This window comes from Peromyscus eremicus, chromosome 6 (genome assembly GCF_949786415.1).
Source record: "Peromyscus eremicus chromosome 6, PerEre_H2_v1, whole genome shotgun sequence".
In the NCBI taxonomy this organism is placed as follows: domain Eukaryota; kingdom Metazoa; phylum Chordata; class Mammalia; order Rodentia; family Cricetidae; genus Peromyscus; species Peromyscus eremicus.
Genome location: NC_081421.1, coordinates 63,470,598 through 63,487,207, shown reverse-complemented (window position 1 = coordinate 63,487,207; position 16,610 = coordinate 63,470,598). Strand labels below are relative to the sequence as shown.

General features: G+C 55.1%; 2 protein-coding genes across 4 annotated transcripts; one reads left to right on the top strand and one right to left on the bottom strand.

The window, feature by feature from the left end:
- Positions 1-607: 607 nt before the first annotated feature.
- On the bottom strand, positions 608-3,596 carry Krtcap2 (keratinocyte associated protein 2). Of its 3 annotated transcripts, none has more exons than XM_059265661.1 (5): positions 3,459-3,596; positions 3,001-3,152; positions 2,795-2,858; positions 989-1,055; positions 608-760 (listed from the first exon to the last, which is right to left on the bottom strand). In XM_059265661.1, exons 1-5 carry the CDS (start codon positions 3,460-3,462, stop codon positions 640-642), a joined length of 408 nt encoding a protein of 135 aa, XP_059121644.1. In that variant the 5' UTR covers positions 3,463-3,596; the 3' UTR covers positions 608-639. The 3 variants fall into 3 exon arrangements, with proteins under 3 accessions (XP_059121644.1, XP_059121643.1, XP_059121645.1); XM_059265660.1 differs by having other exon boundaries at positions 3,001-3,155; positions 3,459-3,595; XM_059265662.1 differs by lacking the exon at positions 3,459-3,596 and adding an exon at positions 3,263-3,440 and having other exon boundaries at positions 3,001-3,155.
- Positions 3,597-4,141: 545 nt separating this feature from the next.
- Positions 4,142-15,717, top strand: Trim46 (tripartite motif containing 46). The gene is made up of 10 exons (XM_059265663.1): positions 4,142-4,262; positions 5,557-5,818; positions 6,033-6,376; positions 7,754-7,897; positions 8,007-8,102; positions 10,400-10,653; positions 10,899-11,020; positions 12,000-12,302; positions 13,137-13,434; positions 14,625-15,717. The coding sequence occupies exons 1-10, from the start codon at positions 4,200-4,202 to the stop codon at positions 15,016-15,018; spliced, it is 2,280 nt and encodes a 759-aa protein (XP_059121646.1). The 5' UTR covers positions 4,142-4,199; the 3' UTR covers positions 15,019-15,717.
- The last annotated feature ends 893 nt before the right edge of the window (positions 15,718-16,610 follow it).

The window sequence follows — 16,610 nt, the reverse complement described above, 5'->3', positions numbered from 1 at the left end:
ACACTCAGGAGGCCTTCTCCCAGGACTGTATGTACCCTACCCACTTTGTGTTCCACAGGACAAGCACTCTGGACAGAGCTGCTTCTCACGACAGCACAGTACGGGATCTGGGGACCACTGGCCTCATTTCCATCAAGACTGGCTGAGGCCAGTGGTCTGGGTGTTCTCTGACACACTCTGAGAAAACTCAGGAATTTCCTAATATCTCAGACACAGGATGGGGGGGGGGGGGGGGACAAAATCACCAGAGCAGACGCAAGGGCTAGTGATTAGCCTCGAAGCCTTGTAAACACAGGCACTCTGCCCACTCTACCCGCTAGAGTAGAGCAGACAGATGAGGAGAGCAACACACACACACACACACACACACACACACACACACACACAATTAATCAATACTAAAAAAAAAAAAACCTCCGGTTCTGGAAGCCAGCCCTTCCCGTGTTATACTCTTCGCCTCTAGCCTCTCTCCCCACAGGTTAAGACTGGAATCACGTCTGTGCTTCTTCCACACGGACTCTCTCGTGAGTAGAGGACACCGCACTGCCTGGCAAGCGCAGGCCCTGACCGATGAGGTCGACCACTTATCAGAGCCCACAGACAGAAGTACAAAGAGTCAACTTTATTAGTCATTCAGGGCTAGTTTCTCTTCTTGCCCTTGCCGGTGACCTTGGCTGGTGTGAGGACTGGGGCCGTGGCCTGGTACAGCGTGGAGGAGATCTTGTTGATATAGTACAGCCCAACCATGGAGAAGATGAAGCTACGGGGTGAAAAGAAGTCATTAAATCAACGGGCATGTCGCTAGCCGGCGGACACGGCCGCAGGGAAAGAATTCTGGTTTAGGTTTGGGAGCTCAGGGAAGGACAAAAAAGAGAAAACAGGGGAAAAGGTGTGTGGTGGGAAGGGAAGGGACTGGCACCACCCCAGGGGGATTGGTACCAAAAGACGAGGCATCACTGCACCCCCTGTCCAACTGTCAGATACGTACCAGGTGGTGACACACACTCGGTGGATGAGGCCAGATGCAAAGAGGGCCAGCAGCAAGCACAGGAGAACTGTGGGGGCAGGACAGGAGCGTCAGCAGGTGTCCAAGAGAGGAACACCCACCAGGAGCAATGCAGAGCCTTTCTGAGGCACCTGCTTGAAAGGCATATCCTGGTGGCGCACGCCTTTAATCCCAGCACTGGGGAGGCAGAGGCAGCTGGATCTCTGTGAGTTCCAGGCCAGCCTGGTCTACACAGAGAAACCCTGTCCCGAAAAACAAACAAACAAACAAACAAAAGATATGTCCTGATAAAAGTCGAGGGTTCAGAAGGCCTTAACACTGTTCAGAACCGGGAGGTAAGACGGGAACGGAGTTTTGTTTGTTTTTTTACTAGCTTTGCTCCGCCTCTCATTCAACTTCCTGGCCTCCCCCCACACACACACTAAAAAACATAACAAAAAAAAAAAAAAAAAAAAAAAAAAAAAAAAAAAAAAAAAAAACAAAAGGCAGCTGAAATGCAGTGGTACAGGCCTAGACAGCTGAGGCGGAAGGACCACTAAAACTCAGGAACTCAAGACAAGGCCAGCCTGGGCAACACAGTGAGATCCTGTCTCAAAAGTAAATTAATAACTAAAATAAAATGTACTAGAGCAAGGCTGGTCCCCATTATTTAGGCAGAGGGCTAAGGCCTGACAGAACTGGAGAGGGGTGAGGGGCAGGAAGGGTGAAAAGGGTCCATCTGTCCAGCTGGAGCCAGCAGAGCAGGCAAAGAAAGACAGGGATTTTGCCCCACAACAATGGTTTCTTTAGAAAACAGCAAAGATGGTACATGTGCAACAAAGTTTAAGAGTCCGAAGTTCTGAGAGTGCTGGGTGGAAGTTCTGGAAACGTGCAGCAGGGCTGTGAAAACCCAGAGGAGGGCAAGGAGTCATGGGCAAGAGCAGGTTTTGGTGTTGCTGGGTGAGGCTTTCCCAAGACTACAACTGCTGAAGTTTCTGAGCATGTGACTTTCCTCACGTGATTTGGTCCTGATGCTGGTGAACTTAATTCTCCATAAATAATTAAACCATCAGATCTCTAAAAGAGCCATCTAACCAGGGTTAAAATTGATCCATCAGGGCTGGAGATGAGGGCCAGTTGGTAGAGTGCTTGCCTATCATGCTGAAAGCCCTGGGCTCCATACCAGTACCACATAAACCACATGAGGTGGTGCTAATCCCAGCACTCGGGAGGTGGAAGCAGGAGGTCAGCCGTTCAAGGGTTCAAAGTCATCCTCAGCTACATAGTAAGTTCAAGGCCAGTCTGGGCTACAGAGGACAGGAGAGGATAAGAGGGAGAGAGAAACCAAGGGAGGGGGAGAAATGAGAGAGGGCTCTAACAGTGATTCTCTATTCTCCTTTGGTGGGGAGTCCTGGTATCAGTAACATCCCAGTAAGACTTACAATCCCCTCAGGAGAACTCCAGAGCGGGCTCAATTTCACATGAGACTCCCTCAGTGAACCTGTCTGTCTGTCTGCTCTCCTGAGGATGCCTATCAAACATCAGCTCAAACTTAACTGTTTGCTTGCAACCTTTCCTGGGGGCAGGCCAGGTTTTCCTTTTTCTTTCTTCATTTTCTTCCCTTTGTGCTTCTCTTCCAGCTCCGATGTCCAGCTCGGAGCTGGACAAGATGCTGGATCCAAAAGCGTCCTCTGTCTTCAAGACAGTGTTCGCAAGCGTCTATCTCCTTTACCATCTAAGCACAGGGAAATGCAGCATCATGTTTGGGGGAGGTTAAAAGAGTTCAGTCAGCTACCGGGTTTCACTTACTCTCGGGGAAGATCTTTGCTTGGAAACCTTTACCAAAGACCAGATTCTCCAGATTATTGAAGGCCTGGGTTGAGGGAATTAAGGAGAAACTCCTGCAACAAGACAGGGCTGGAGAGCAGGAGACACGCAAAGCTCACGCGGTCCCCTACCCAACTTCTGTTCACACACACACACACACACCCCTCTTTCCAGCTTGGGGAGGATACAGTCAGGGAGAAGACGAAAAGGCCGGAGCCCAGCAGGCCCCCCTGGATGGTGAGCCACTCGGTGGAGGCTAGCTGGCGGCTGTATATCTGCATGCCAGCGAAGAGCAGCAAGGACAGGAGGGACGACAGCGCCAAGGAGGTTCCGGTACCGACTACTGGTGATGAGAAAAAAATCAGGCTAAGCTTCCGGCAGATGCGCTCGGGAGTTCGGCCCGCCAACCACTTCCGAGCGCTCCCGGTACTGCAGCCACACTCCCCCCACCTCGCACGCCACGGTGACCTCCAGGAACCCCCGGCCCCGGGCCCCGCACACCCAAGTTCCCGCCTGTGCCGAGGACACGCCAGCTCCCTGGAAACCAGGACACGTCAGCTTTACCGAAGCTACGGCGGGGGAAAAGAGGGCCATCCCAACGCCCACCCCTGCTAGAGCAGCCCGGGCACCCCGCCGGTCCGGTTACCCATCACGCCCCGCCCGTGGGTCCAATCTGTGCCAGTGGCCGTGAAACGGGAGCCAAACCCGGCGCGGTGTCTGTACGCAGGCGTCGGGGCCAACGTGGACTCGCTTTACTTCTTCCTCCGGGCGTCTTGGCCGCAGCGCCCTCTTGCGGCAAGGAGGAGATAATGCTCCGAAGAGCATTCTAGGCCACCGCCCTGCTCGGTCTCCAGCCTTCTGTACCTGGGACATCTGCTGCCTCTCGGGACAAGCCGCACCCACGGCTCTCAGTCAGGACCCCAGGGCCTAGAGTCACCCATGTCTTCCTTGCTATTCATGTCATCTCTAGTACAAGTCCCCCAGACCTCCCTGCCCCACTCTGATGGCCTCAACATCTCCCGAAGACGTGCCCCACCCAAAATGTAGCGCTCTCAACCAGGAGTTCATCGTCCTCTGAAATCTTGCTTCATGTGAGTGGTATGACTAGGGATCAATGAAAGATTCTAACAGAAGGAAATGGTTCCTCTCCCAAATACCCTTCCATGTTATCCACCCCCCTAAACCGCCTTTGGAGAACCACGTGGGAAGAACTATTTCCCACCCCCTACCTCGACGGGCGCAGTTCGAGGCAGGTCCCTGGAGCATGCGCAGTGCTATCTCACCCTCTCCACCCCTCCCTACACCCCACCCGGCTCCTGCATTAAGCCCCGGGTTCGCAGCAGCAGCCAGGATCGGGCAACCGGGGGCGGGCGGGCACAGTAGGGCCATGGCTGAGGGTGAGGATATGCAGACCTTCACTTCCATCATGGATGCACTAGTCCGCATCAGTGTGAGTTAAGGTGGGGGTCGAGGGGAAGGGAGGGGGTGTAGAGGGGTCGGGGCAAGCCAGATCTTTGAACAGGTGGGGGTCCAGGAAGAGTCTGGAATGTAGAGAAGGGACTGGTTAAGACAGAAATGACGGGAAGGGCGGAGATGCAGGTGTGCAGGGATCCCGGGGACAGCCGAGTGGTGAGTGCCCTAAAGACTCCCGTCTGCCGGGGTGTAGGCAGCGAGGAGCTGCCCGGACCCAGCGGGTAGGCTTGGGGCAGCGGCCAGCAGTGCACCAGGGTTATGAGAAGGGGCATGTGTGAGCTTGGATGTTTTCCAAGAAACTGAGGCCAGGTTGGAGGGGGGAGGTGATGGAAAAAGCTGCCCCTAGGTGCAGTTCCCAATTTGGACCCATCCCGACCCCCCACCCTGCCACCCCCACCCCCTGCGAGCTGCCGTGCAGTCTGCGGTTGCCATGGCAACCCGTGCCCGTCTCTCCCAGAGGCGGTGCCAACCCTGCTCCCCACCACCACTTCCTTCCCCCTCCCTCCCTGTCGCTCCCTCCTTTGTGTCAGCTGCGCCCCTGACCGGGATGGCTGCGAAGAGAGGGACCAAGGTGAGGTGTGGGGGGTGGGGAATAGCCTGAAGACCCCTCACCAAAAGGGGGGGAGGGATACTTCCGGTGGGGAGGGGGCAAGTAGGCGGGGCGCTCCCCCCTCCCCCCAGATGGGGCAAAGGCTTGCTGCAGGCCGAGTTTCTCCACCAGACTGGGCCGGAGAGCTCGGGTATAGGAGGCGAAGAGGAATGGGTTGATGTGGGGAGACTGGAAGGAATAGAAGTGAAGAATGGAGGATGGGTGCTGGGCGGCCGCGGGCCGGTGTCCAGCCGGTTCGGGGAGCTAGCGCACGCTGGCCGCGGGGAGCAGTCATGCGCCTGAGGGTTGCTAGAAGAAGGGGCGGGGGACAGCACCCAAATGTAGAATGGGTGGTGCCCTTGAAATAAATCCCAGGAGCAGGCCAATAATCCAGAGATGGAGGGATGGAGACAGGTGAGGAAGGAGGACCGCCTGCCAGCTCTGCTGCATCGGGAGCGATGGGGGTGGGGCGCGATGCTGGGGGAGGCCACAGCTCCAACCGGACCTTCTTGTTGGGCCTTAAGCTCTCCCAAGAGGGAACAGAAGCAGGAGACAGAGAGCTGGGAAGGTGTGTGGGCCAAAGCAGTAAGGTAGCTTGCGCTGCCCTTCCTGACAGCCAAGGGACCGGCTGAGCTATGCCCAAGTGTCCTAGCTCTCACACAACCTCCTGGTCCCTCCACAGACAAGCATGAAGAACATGGAGAAGGAACTGCTGTGCCCAGTGTGCCAAGAGATGTACAAGCAGCCACTAGTGCTGCCTTGTACCCACAACGTGTGCCAGGCCTGTGCCCGGGAGGTTTTGGGCCAGCAGGGGTACATAGGCCATGGTGGGGACCCCAGTTCGGAGCCCACTTCTCCTGCTTCCACCCCTTCTACCCGCAGCCCCCGCCTCTCTCGGAGAACGCTCCCCAAGCCAGATCGCTTGGACCGGCTCCTTAAGTCAGGTGGGGCTGGGGTTTGTGGGATGGGGTGGGAATGCAGAAAGCTGGAAGAGGGTCAGGGGCATCTGTCATTCTGAGGTGGAACTGCTTACTGCTTACCTGGATTCTAATGAGAGCTGAGCTCTGATGCAATTAAAGCCCACTTTTTAATTGAACAGATGTCGCCCACCCCTAGTCAGCTGTAATTCTCACCTCTACCTCCTGGGTCCTTCCACAGGCTTTGGGACATACCCTGGGCGGAAGCGGGGTGCCTTGCACCCCCAGACGATCATATTCCCATGCCCAGCCTGCCAGGGCGATGTGGAGCTGGGGGAGCGGGGCCTTTCGGGGCTTTTCCGAAACCTGACCCTAGAGCGCGTGGTGGAGCGGTATCGACAGAGTGTGAGTGTGGGAGGCGCCATCCTGTGCCAATTGTGCAAGCCCCCGCCACTAGAGGCCACCAAGGGCTGCACAGAGTGCAGAGCCACCTTCTGCAACGAATGCTTCAAACTCTTCCACCCCTGGGGCACTCAGAAGGCCCAGCATGAGCCAACTCTGCCCACCCTCTCATTCCGCCCCAAGGTGAGCCAGTTCTCGCGGGGTCTGAAGTGGGAGGGGCATGGTGGTGCTGAACCAGGGGGTGGGGGTGGCTGGCATTTGGGCTTCCAAAGAGTGGTGGGCCAGGTTGAGTTTTTGTCTGTGTGTATGAGTATGTGTGTATGGTGTGTGTGAGTGTGTATGAGTAGTGTGTGAGTAGTATATGTGTATATAGGTGAGTGTGTGTGTGTGATATGTGTGTGAGTAGTAGTCTATGTGTATATGTGTGAGTGTGTATGTGCGTGTGAGAGAGAGAGAGAGACAGAGAGACAGAGAGACAGAGGGTCTTGGAGCTGGAAAGATGGCTCTGTGAATAAGAGCTCTTCCAGAGAATCCCAGTTTGCGTGCCTGAAATTCCAGCTCCAGGGGATACACCACCTCTGGCCTCTTCAGGCACCTGTTCTCATGTGCACATTTACACACACACACACACACACACACACACACACACAGTTCAAAATTAAACATTAAGCGGGGGGGGGGGGGGACACACACACAGAGCCTTGCCATATAGCCCACGCTAGCCTTGAACTCATGGCAATCCCCTTGCCTCAGTTTCCTGAGTACTAGAATTATAGACATGCACCATCACATCGGCTGCCTAGCAGCCCCTGTCTCTAACATTCACTGAACAAATGATTCAATATCTATGGGTCTCTCATTTCACCTGCTGCAGAGAGATGAGAGAGTCCATTCTGCAATATCCACACCCGAAGAACTCTTGATAGGATCATAGGAGATGTTGTTGCCTCAAAAGGTGTTATCTGGCCAAGCATGGCGGCACATGCCTGAGTTCCCAGCACTTGGAAGGTTGAATCAAGAGACTTGGACACTGAAGGCCAGTCTGGGCTACACGGGAAAACTCTGTCTCAAAAAAAGTTGTTTATAGTCAGGCAGTGGTGGTGCACACCTTTAGTCCCAGCACTTGAGAGGCAGAGGCAGGCAGATCTCTGTGAATGTGAGGCCAGCCTGGTCTACAGAGTGAGTTCCAGGATAGCCAGGACTGTTACACAGAGAAACCCTGTCTCAAAAAAACAATAACAAAAAGTTGTTTATATGCAGGATGCTGCTGTTCTAGAAATTGGGTACAACCCCAAGCAAAGATGAACTGCAGGATTATATTAGTTACCATGATTGTTGTTACTACGATATACATATCTGTGTGAAGTAGATGAAGGGAGCAAAGCTCTGAAATGGACATTGCTTGGACAGTTCAGAAGCGCTTTCGTGCCAGTATTCACCACCAGATGGCACTATGGAGCACCACCACTGTTTCCACTGCCTTCTCATCGAGGGCAGCCAATTGCTGGTAGCCCTGACACACACCATTGGCTGACTGTTTCACTATCCTTTTACCCCTAGGGTCTGATGTGTCCAGACCACAAGGAAGAGGTGACCCACTATTGCAAGACATGCCAACGGCTGGTGTGCCAACTCTGCAGGGTACGGCGCACCCACAGTGGGCACAAGATCACTCCAGTACTCAGTGCCTATCAGGCCCTCAAGGTAAAGACCCCTGCTTCCTCAGCCCCACACTAACATACACCAGCACACGCCTACTAATTACTTGCCTCTGCAAAGCCAGGATGATGCCCACCTCTTTCTTTGCCCTTAGGATAAGCTGACAAAGAGCCTGGCGTACATCTTGGGAAACCAGGACACAGTACAGACCCAGATTTGTGAGCTGGAAGAGACCATCAGGCACACTGAGGTGAGGAAGGCATGGACGTGTGCCTTGGATCCTGCTTGGATGGGCATGCTCCTCTTGCCTTGCTGCAAGTTCAGAGCCCACTGGAGGAGGATGTGTGTGGGAGGAGGCTCTGGTTAAACTTCATTGGCAAGAACACCAGTGCCCTGGCTTAGGCTGTAGCTAGGGCTGCAGCGGGAGTGGGAGGGCTACCCTGGGCACTAAGGAGCTCAAATGCACGGACATTGAGCCTAGCATGGACGCAACCCTGCAGCTAGGGGTGAGGTGAGGCATAAACAGCTTCTGCAGGGTTGTCTGGATTAACTGAGGTGGAATGGACGATGAGGATGGCATAGCCACCAGTGTGCCATAGCTAATGTAATTCCCAAGTGGACATTGGAGCAATCATGGCCTTTCTTGTTTGGGCGAGACGTTAAGAGATTTAGACTATGAAAGAGCTAAGGCAAAATATGGCCAGTCCGCATAATGGTGACTTCGAGTTTCGATCACTGGAGGGGCTATAGTCTCAGAAAGGGCAGTTTGCTGTGTTTTCTGACGTGCTTCAAGGTAGAAGGGTTCTTCAGAGAAGGATCTCCCTCACGCACTAAGGCCAAACAATCCTGTTTGCCAGACACTGGTTTTGAGGCTGCAGTGTACCCAAATAACCAACTATTTAAAGCAGCTGTCACCGTCTACTAGTTTTAGCCTTTCCCATTTGTCTCTTAGCGACGTGACGAAGCCCGCCCATAGCTCCATTTAGCACATCATTTCTTCACAAGTGCATTGCTCTGGAGTTGACCGTGAAGTTCAGTGATGGGCATGTGCGTCTCCACCACAAAGGGCAAAGAGGGCTGGAGAGATGACCCAGCGGTTAAGCATACTTACTGTTCTTGCAGAGGACCCAGGTTCAGTTCCCAGCACCCACATGGCAGTTTATGAACCTAGAACCCCAGCTCCAGATCTGATACCTTCTTCTGGCCTTCAAGGGCTTCTGCACACATGTGGTGCACATAAACTCACACAGGCACACACACAAATAAATACAATAAATATTTTTTAATAAAAACTATGTTGAAAGACTGGGTATACCTGCTGCATTAATACATGATCAAGGCCCCAAATCACCACAATCATAAAACAAAACTGGCAAATTTAAATTAAAAATTTTTAAGTTAAAAATGTAACTGCATTGTTCTTTTCAATTTAAAAAAAATGTAATCATATGTTATGCATGTGTGTCTCTGTGAGTGTATGCCATGTATGTGTGGGGTGCCCATGGAGTCCAAAGGCACTGGAGCTCCTGGAGATCTAGTTACATGGGGCTCAGCCACCTTACATAGATGCTAGGAATTGAACTCGGGTCCTCTGGAGGAGCAATACCTGCTCCTAACCACTTAGCCACCTCTCTAGCACCTGAATTATTAACTAATACTATTTATTAATTAATTAATTTTTATTTGTTTTATTATTTTGGTTTTCCCAGACAGGGTTTTTCTGTGTAGCCCTGGTTGTCCTAGAATTACTCTTTAGACCAGCCTGGCCTCAGAGATCCACTTGCCTCTGCCTCCTGAGTACTAGGATTAAAGGTGTGCACTACCACCATCGGGCATGAATTATTCTTAAAAAAAAGAAGAATTAAGGTGGTCATGGTGGCTTACACTGTGATCCCAGGACTGGGGAAATTGAAGCAGGGGGATCTCTCTCCAGTACACAGCAAGTTCAAGGTCAACTGGGGCTACATGAAACCCTGTCTCTTATAGAGATCTCCAAGTAAAGGCTGGGAAGATGGTTCAGTGGTTAGGAACACTGGCTGTTTCTCCAGAGAACTCAGATTCAGTTCCTAGCGCTGATGTGGTGGCTCACAACTATGTGTAGTTCCAGTGTATCTGATGTCCTCTTCTGGTCTCCACAGGTACTAGGCACATACTTGGTGTACATACAGGCAAAACACTTGTATACATAAAATAGTAAAAATGTTTTTTAAAAGACCCCCAAGTAGGTACCAAGTTAATATGACTTTTGTACTTTTCTCCTGTATTAATTTGGTTTCCTAGGTCAAGCCAAAAACCTAGGAAATAGAAGGGGCCTCTCCAGAGCCTACAATTATGATGTGAGCATTCAGGAAAGTTAGCACAAATGGTCAGAAGGTGACCACATCTGTGGTGTAGGTGCCTTGCCAGTCATGATCCTGGCCCAATTGAGATGGATAGGTTAAATTTCCCCAAATTCCCTCAGATAGTACGGTGTGGCGCCTGGGTGTAAGTACTGCCTCCAAGAAGATAGTTAAGTCATTCATCGCTTGGGTGTTGCTCCTTGGACAGGTGAGTGGTCAGCAGGCCAAGGAGGAGGTGTCACAGCTGGTTCGGGGCCTGGGGGCTGTGCTGGAGGAGAAGCGAGCCTCTCTGCTTCAGGCCATCGACGAGTGCCAGCAAGAGCGCTTATCCCTTCTCGGCGCCCAGATCCACGAGCACCAGAGCCTGCTGGACGGCTCGGGTTTGGTGGGTTATGCCCAGGAAGTCCTTAAGGAAACAGACCAGCCTTGCTTTGTGCAAGCCGCCAAGCAGCTGCATAACAGGTACCGAGGGGCATGGCCCAAGGGTGCAGGCTCCAGGGAAGTGGGCATCGTGGGTGTAGCTAGTGCCTAGGACAGTAGCCAGAAGACCCAGGTGGGGAGCTGGAGCCCCGAGAATTTTCATGTGGTCAGGCTGAGGCAGAGACCTGGAGCAGAAAGCGGGGCTCTAGGGATAGTCAGGGCAGGATCCCGAGGAGGGGTGGCTGCCCGCCCGGCAGGGCTGACCCTTGTCCGTTGTCCCATTCGAGGATTGCCCGAGCCACTGAGGCCCTCCAGACATTCCGGCCCGCTGCCAGCTCCTCCTTCCGCCATTGCCAGCTGGACGTGGGGCGCGAGATGAAGCTGCTGACGGAGCTTAACTTCCTGAGAGGTAAGGAGTTAGCCAGGCCCGTGTCCAACCAGAGCCTTCTTCCCTGCCCCCCAGCAGCGGACCCGGGGGGCAGTGCCCACCAGGGACCTCCTGGCCTCCTGCCTGGCCTGGCCAGCCACCCCTGCCACACCATCCTACCGCGCTCAGCGCTGCTTCTCCGTCTCTCTTTGTAGGCTGTGGCCACCGCGGACTGTGCTCCGGAACACCCCAGGCAAGTCAGCAGCCCTGCCCTGGGGGCCCTGCCGCCCGCCGGGCCCCCTCCCTACACCCTCCCTTGTGCTCCCACACAGCTTGGCCACCCACATACTGCTTCCTTCTCTCCTAATGTACTCTGAATTCCTGGGCCTCCCACCTGACAAGCGCCCTGTCTCTTCTGCCTTCTTCAGGCTATTGCATCATCCTGGTCCTTCCGACCTTTTGTTATCTTGACCCTGGTCCTCTGGACTCTCACTGTCTTCCTCTTGACCTACATGCACCGCCCTCCCTGCTAGCCAGCTTGCTCTCCTCTGCTGCCTTCCTATTTTCCGTCTTGCTGACCCCAGAACCTCTCTCCCAACCCTTCTGCATCCCTTCCTGCTCAGGGCTCTCTTGCCTGGGTTCCAGTGGCCTTTCCTGCCTCGTTCTGGGGCTCCTCTTAACTCAAAGACTCTAAGCCATAAGGGCCCCCAGAACTCAGTTGGTCTGGTGCTGTCTTTTGACTGAAGAGAAAATCGAAGCCCAGAGAGGGAGAGTGGCTGACTCCAGGCCAAAGTAGGCTGGTGGCAAACTAGGGCCAGAGTTCGGGCTCCTGCCCCCTGTCCAGCACTTGCCCATGTCTTTCTCCTCCGGGCCCTGTCCTGCCCACCCAGGTCCCTTCCCCCAGCCCCCTCACCTACACTCACCCCCCCGGCTCCCGCTGCTTCCTCCCTCCTGCCTGCCCCACTCTCCACGCCAGGCCGATGGCCAGACCCTGACTGACCCCTGTGGTCTCTTCCAACAGTGCCTGAGGCTCCTGTCATCGACACGCAGCGCACCTTTGCCTATGACCAAATCTTCCTGTGCTGGCGGCTGCCGCCCCACTCACCGCCTGCCTGGCATTACACTGTTGAGTTCCGGCGCACGGATGTCCCTGCCCAGCCAGGCCCTGCACGCTGGCAGCGGCGGGAAGAGGTGAGGGGCACCAGCGCCCTCCTGGAGAACCCTGACACAGGCTCTGTGTACGTACTGCGTGTCCGGGGCTGCAACAAGGCGGGCTATGGAGAGTACAGTGAGGACGTGCACCTGCACACACCTCCGGCTCCCGGTGAGTAGACAGACGGGTGGCTTCGTGCGGCACGCTTAGACGTTCACGTGGAGGGTACAGAAGGGCCCCGGTGCTCAGCTGATTCCCGGTGGGCACGGGAAAAGCAAGTGAATGGAATCTGATTCATATAATTTGTACAGTTTAATGTGTGGGTTACACTCATTTCCTCTGGAGCTAAACTGCCTGGGTTCAAAGCCCACCTTGGCTCCTGTGTGTCCTTAGTCACGATTTTTTTTTTCCTTCTCTGAACTTCAGAATCCTCTTTAACAGAGGTAATAATAATACTTAATAGAGTGGCTTGGTAATTAGCACATTATAAGACAGCGCATGTAAAGACTTAGCTTCTGACTCATCGTAAGGGCTCAGTCAATGTTAGAAGTGGCTTGCCGAGTGTGCTCACCACTTGGTAGAGGGCAAAAGAGACAAGGTTGGGTACAGGGGTCAGAGTGTGGGGTGGAAGGTCCAGGTCAGAGGTGTTCGGAATGTGACCAGATGGAACAGGACGACAGTGGAGACGGTCCGCAGGGCCAGCCATGGAAAATGGGTTGCAGAAACAGAGTCAACTGGAGATGGGACAGTGTTTTCTCTGCCCACTAGTCATCCCTGCAGCTCCTCCTGGGGTCCCATGCCTATTTGGGATGCCCCCTTTCTTCCTATGTCCCTACTTCAGTTCCCTACGTCCTGTTCCTTTGGGCCCCTTCCAGTTCCTGGTGACTTGGCAACTTGTTCCCTGTGCCCATAACTCCCAGCGTTTGTGCTGACACCCCGTGATCCCCAGCGCCAGTGTGTGTCCCTGAAACCCTTCCTTCTGTCTTAACCTCCTCCGGCTTCTAGTCCTGCACTTCTTCCTTGATGGCCGCTGGGGTGCGAGCCGAGAGCGGCTAGCTATCAGCAAGGACCAGCGAGCGGTGCGGAGTATCCCGGGGCTGCCCTTGCTCCTGGCTGCCGAGCGGCTGCTCACGGGCTGCCACCTGAGTGTGGACGTGGTCCTGGGTGACGTGGCTGTGACGCAGGGCCGCAGCTACTGGGCCTGCGCAGTAGACCCCGCCTCCTACTTGGTCAAGGTGGGCGTCGGGCTGGAGAGCAAGCTTCAGGAAAGCTTCCAGGGTGCCCCGGATGTGATCAGCCCCAGGTCAGGCCCTTCTGCAAGGGGCGGTGGGGGGGGGGGGGGGGATGAAGCCCTGGGGAAGGAGCTGGGGTTGGCAAGGGTTGGTGTAGGGAACACAGACTTGCTGAGGTGGGGCTGGGGAGGGGTAAGAGCGAGTAATCCAGACTGGGAGGCTTTCGGATGGAAGAGATGTGGGCTCCGCAGAAGGGTCTGTGAGGACAGGTTTTGAGAGTGTATGGTTGGGGAAAGGGTTGAGAGAGGGCCATCACCTCTTCCTTCCATCTGTCACTCAGGACCAGCATACCGCCTAAGCTCCCAGGTCCTTTCCCCCAGCACTTTATTTCCATGAAAAGTTGTCTCTCCCAGACCTCCTTCCCCTACCTCTTTCTCAGCATCTCAAAGTTCTTCCCCTAAACATATCTCCACAGCCCTCTTTACCTCCGTTGCCTCATTAATACATCTTCCCACGTTTCCCTCCTGAACCCCCTCTCCCGAGTCCTCCATCCTTCAACATCCCATTTCTTCAAAATGCCTTCTCCCCAACACGAATTCCCTCTGGAATTGTGTTGTCCCCGTATCTGTATCCCTCTAGCATCCTGACACTAATCCGTCTTCATCTCTCGGCCAACACCCCTGCTCTGCCCCCGCCTGCCCCCCCCCCCCCCACATCTTAACCTCTGTGCTGCCATCCTTCCAGCATCCCCACCTGTCAACACTCCCCAAACTGATTCCCTGGCACCGTTTTTTCTCAGCACCTTCCATCCTGACAAGCCCCACAGTTCAATGTCTCCCGTCTCTCCTTCCCCATAACACCTTTCTCACGTACTTTCCTTCCCTGACTTCTTTTTGTTCGTTTGTTTGTTTGTTTTTGGTTCTTCGAGACAGGGTTTCTCTGTGTAGTTTTGGAGCCTGTCCTGGATCTCGCTCTGTAGCCCAGGCTGGCCTCGAACTCACAGAGATCCGCCTGGCTCTGCCTCCCGGGTGCTGGGATTAAAGGCGTGCGCCACCACCGCCCGGCTCCTTCTTTCTTACACAAACTGAAGCCTCGAGCCCTACACTGTAACCCTTGCCTCCTCATCATGTGTTCCCCTTAATACCTGCAACCTCTTGTTCGCCGACATTCCATCCTCCCATCATTTCAGCTCCCTGTTCCCTACCCCCCATTCCCTTCCTCTGCCTCCCAACATCCTCCTTCCCGATTCCCACCCCTGCAGATACGACCCAGACAGCGGGCATGACAGCGGTGCTGAGGATACCACAGTGGAAGCGTTGCCACCCTTTGCATTCCTCACCATTGGCATGGGCAAGATCCTGCTGGGTTCCGGAGCAAGTTCAAATGCAGGGCTGACAGGGCGGGACGGCCCAGCAGCCAGCTGCACGGTGCCCCTGCCGCCCCGCCTGGGCATCTGCTTGGACTATGAGCGGGGGCGAGTTTCCTTCCTGGATGCCGTGTCCTTCCGTGGGCTCCTAGAGTGCCCCCTGGACTGCTCAGGGCCCGTGTGCCCTGCCTTCTGCTTCATTGGTGGTGGCGCTGTGCAGCTGCAGGAGCCTGTGGGTACCAAGCCTGAGAGGAAAGTCACCATCGGGGGCTTCGCCAAGCTGGACTGAGCCTGCCGGGCCCCCTCTCCAGACCTAAGCTCTGCTCCCCAGGCCTCCAGGCAGCGGGTTGTTCACGCAGCAGCTTCTCCCCCAGACTTTTCCTAACTGTGGTCCTTCCCTCGTACCTGCCAGCCATGTCTTCCTTCCCAGGGCTTCCCTTGACTAAGGGGCTCCCCCCTGCTTCCCTCCGGGTGTCCTCCATTCTCTGTGTTACCTGTTGGCCTAGGCCCCCAGGCCCACCAAGTCTCTGCCCCAGGCCCTGCCCTTGGCATCTTAACCAAGGCATAGAAAGCCCCTATCCCATCCCTGTCCTGTGCTCCTGAGGCTTACTGGGAGGGAGGGTGCCTGGAACAACGGGTCTGATTGACAGCTCTGCCCTTTGCCAAGCTCCCTGCTCCATTGATGCCTTGGCAGCCAGGCTTTGAGCCTCCCCAGTGAGAGGGAGGAGAACCCACCATTTTATTCGGGTCCCTATACCCCCCAGCCGCATGCCCCTTGTGTCTCTTCCCGTCTCGCATGCTTTACCTATCCTGCACTCATGCCAATGTGCCAAGTCTCCCTTGGGAACCCGGCTGAGGCTGGTGTCCCCATTGGGTTGGGCCAAGCTAGGCCTCTGGTGCCTGCTGCTGCCTCCTTGCAGTGGGCATTGCTAGGCCTGTGCTGAGTAACAGCTGTACTTTTCATGGTTTATAAACAATAAACTGTGACACCGGGCACATTGCTGCTTTCCCGGAGTGTGACCATTCCTGGTAGTTTCCGGTCTGGTTGGCGTGATAATGGCACCCACGGGATTGGAGGTCCCTACGTTAGGTGGGCACAGCCTCCTGCTACACCTAGGACCCAGGCCCCAGCTGACCCTCACCGCCGGGGAGGTGCGGCACGGGCTGCTAGCATCACGCCCAAGTTGGGCATCTGGACCACAGCTATGGCCCCTGCGGGGATGTGGCTGAGGGCATGGCATGGTGTCTGGGCTCAAAGGGGCCAGGGAACTAGAACCACTTCCTCATTCCCGGGGTGCCAGAGAGCCCACCCAGAGGCAGCGGCGGCGGCGGGCGGGATGGCAGAAGGCCAGGGCCTGGTGCCAGTGGCACCCGGATCTGTCCCAGCCCTGGCTTATCATGGCTGTGTTGACTCTTCCACTGTTATCTGTAGTCCAAGGATTTGCTTCACACCTGGACAACTAAGAATAGAGCTGCCTTAGAGGCACCGTGCCAGCCGGAGAGGGGCATGGGCTGGTCCAGAAGAGACAGTCACTGGCACGGCTGAGGCCAGGTCAGGGGCAGGCCCACTGGAGCCTGCCTAGGTTTCGTTTCCTCCTTCCTTCAGGGCCGTCGGGCATGGGAGGGAGGTGATTTCTGGGTTCTTTCTCAGGCCACCTCTTCCTCATACCCCCCCCCTTTTTTTTTCAAGTGTACCTGCCCCTCCCTGCCTCCTCGCCTTCAGGAGTCTTCATTCCAAAAATCCCTACCAGGCCCCTCCCTCACAGACTTGTCCTGGCCCCTCTGATCATGAGCTGCGGATGAAGAATCACAGTTGGCAGAACTAACTGGGCGCCACCTTTTATTCAGCCATGCTTGGGTTTCCATCCCCATCTCCAGGGT

Bases quoted from the DNA above. Each gene is read 5' to 3' on its own strand.
- Krtcap2 (XM_059265660.1), bottom strand. The intron at 2,859-3,000 runs GTATCCTCCCCA...CCCTCAACCCAG, and splicing joins TTTTCGTCTTCTCCCTGACT to GCCTTCAATAATCTGGAGAA. The intron at 1,056-2,794 runs GTAAGTGAAACC...CTGCCCCCACAG, and splicing joins AGCAAAGATCTTCCCCGAGA to TTCTCCTGTGCTTGCTGCTG.
- Trim46 (XM_059265663.1), top strand. From the start codon at position 4,200: ATGGCTGAGGGTGAGGATATGCAGACCTTCACTTCCATCATGGATGCA. The intron at 10,654-10,898 runs GTACCGAGGGGC...GTCCCATTCGAG, and splicing joins GCCAAGCAGCTGCATAACAG to GATTGCCCGAGCCACTGAGG. The intron at 11,021-11,999 runs GTAAGGAGTTAG...CTCTTCCAACAG, and splicing joins GGAGCTTAACTTCCTGAGAG to TGCCTGAGGCTCCTGTCATC.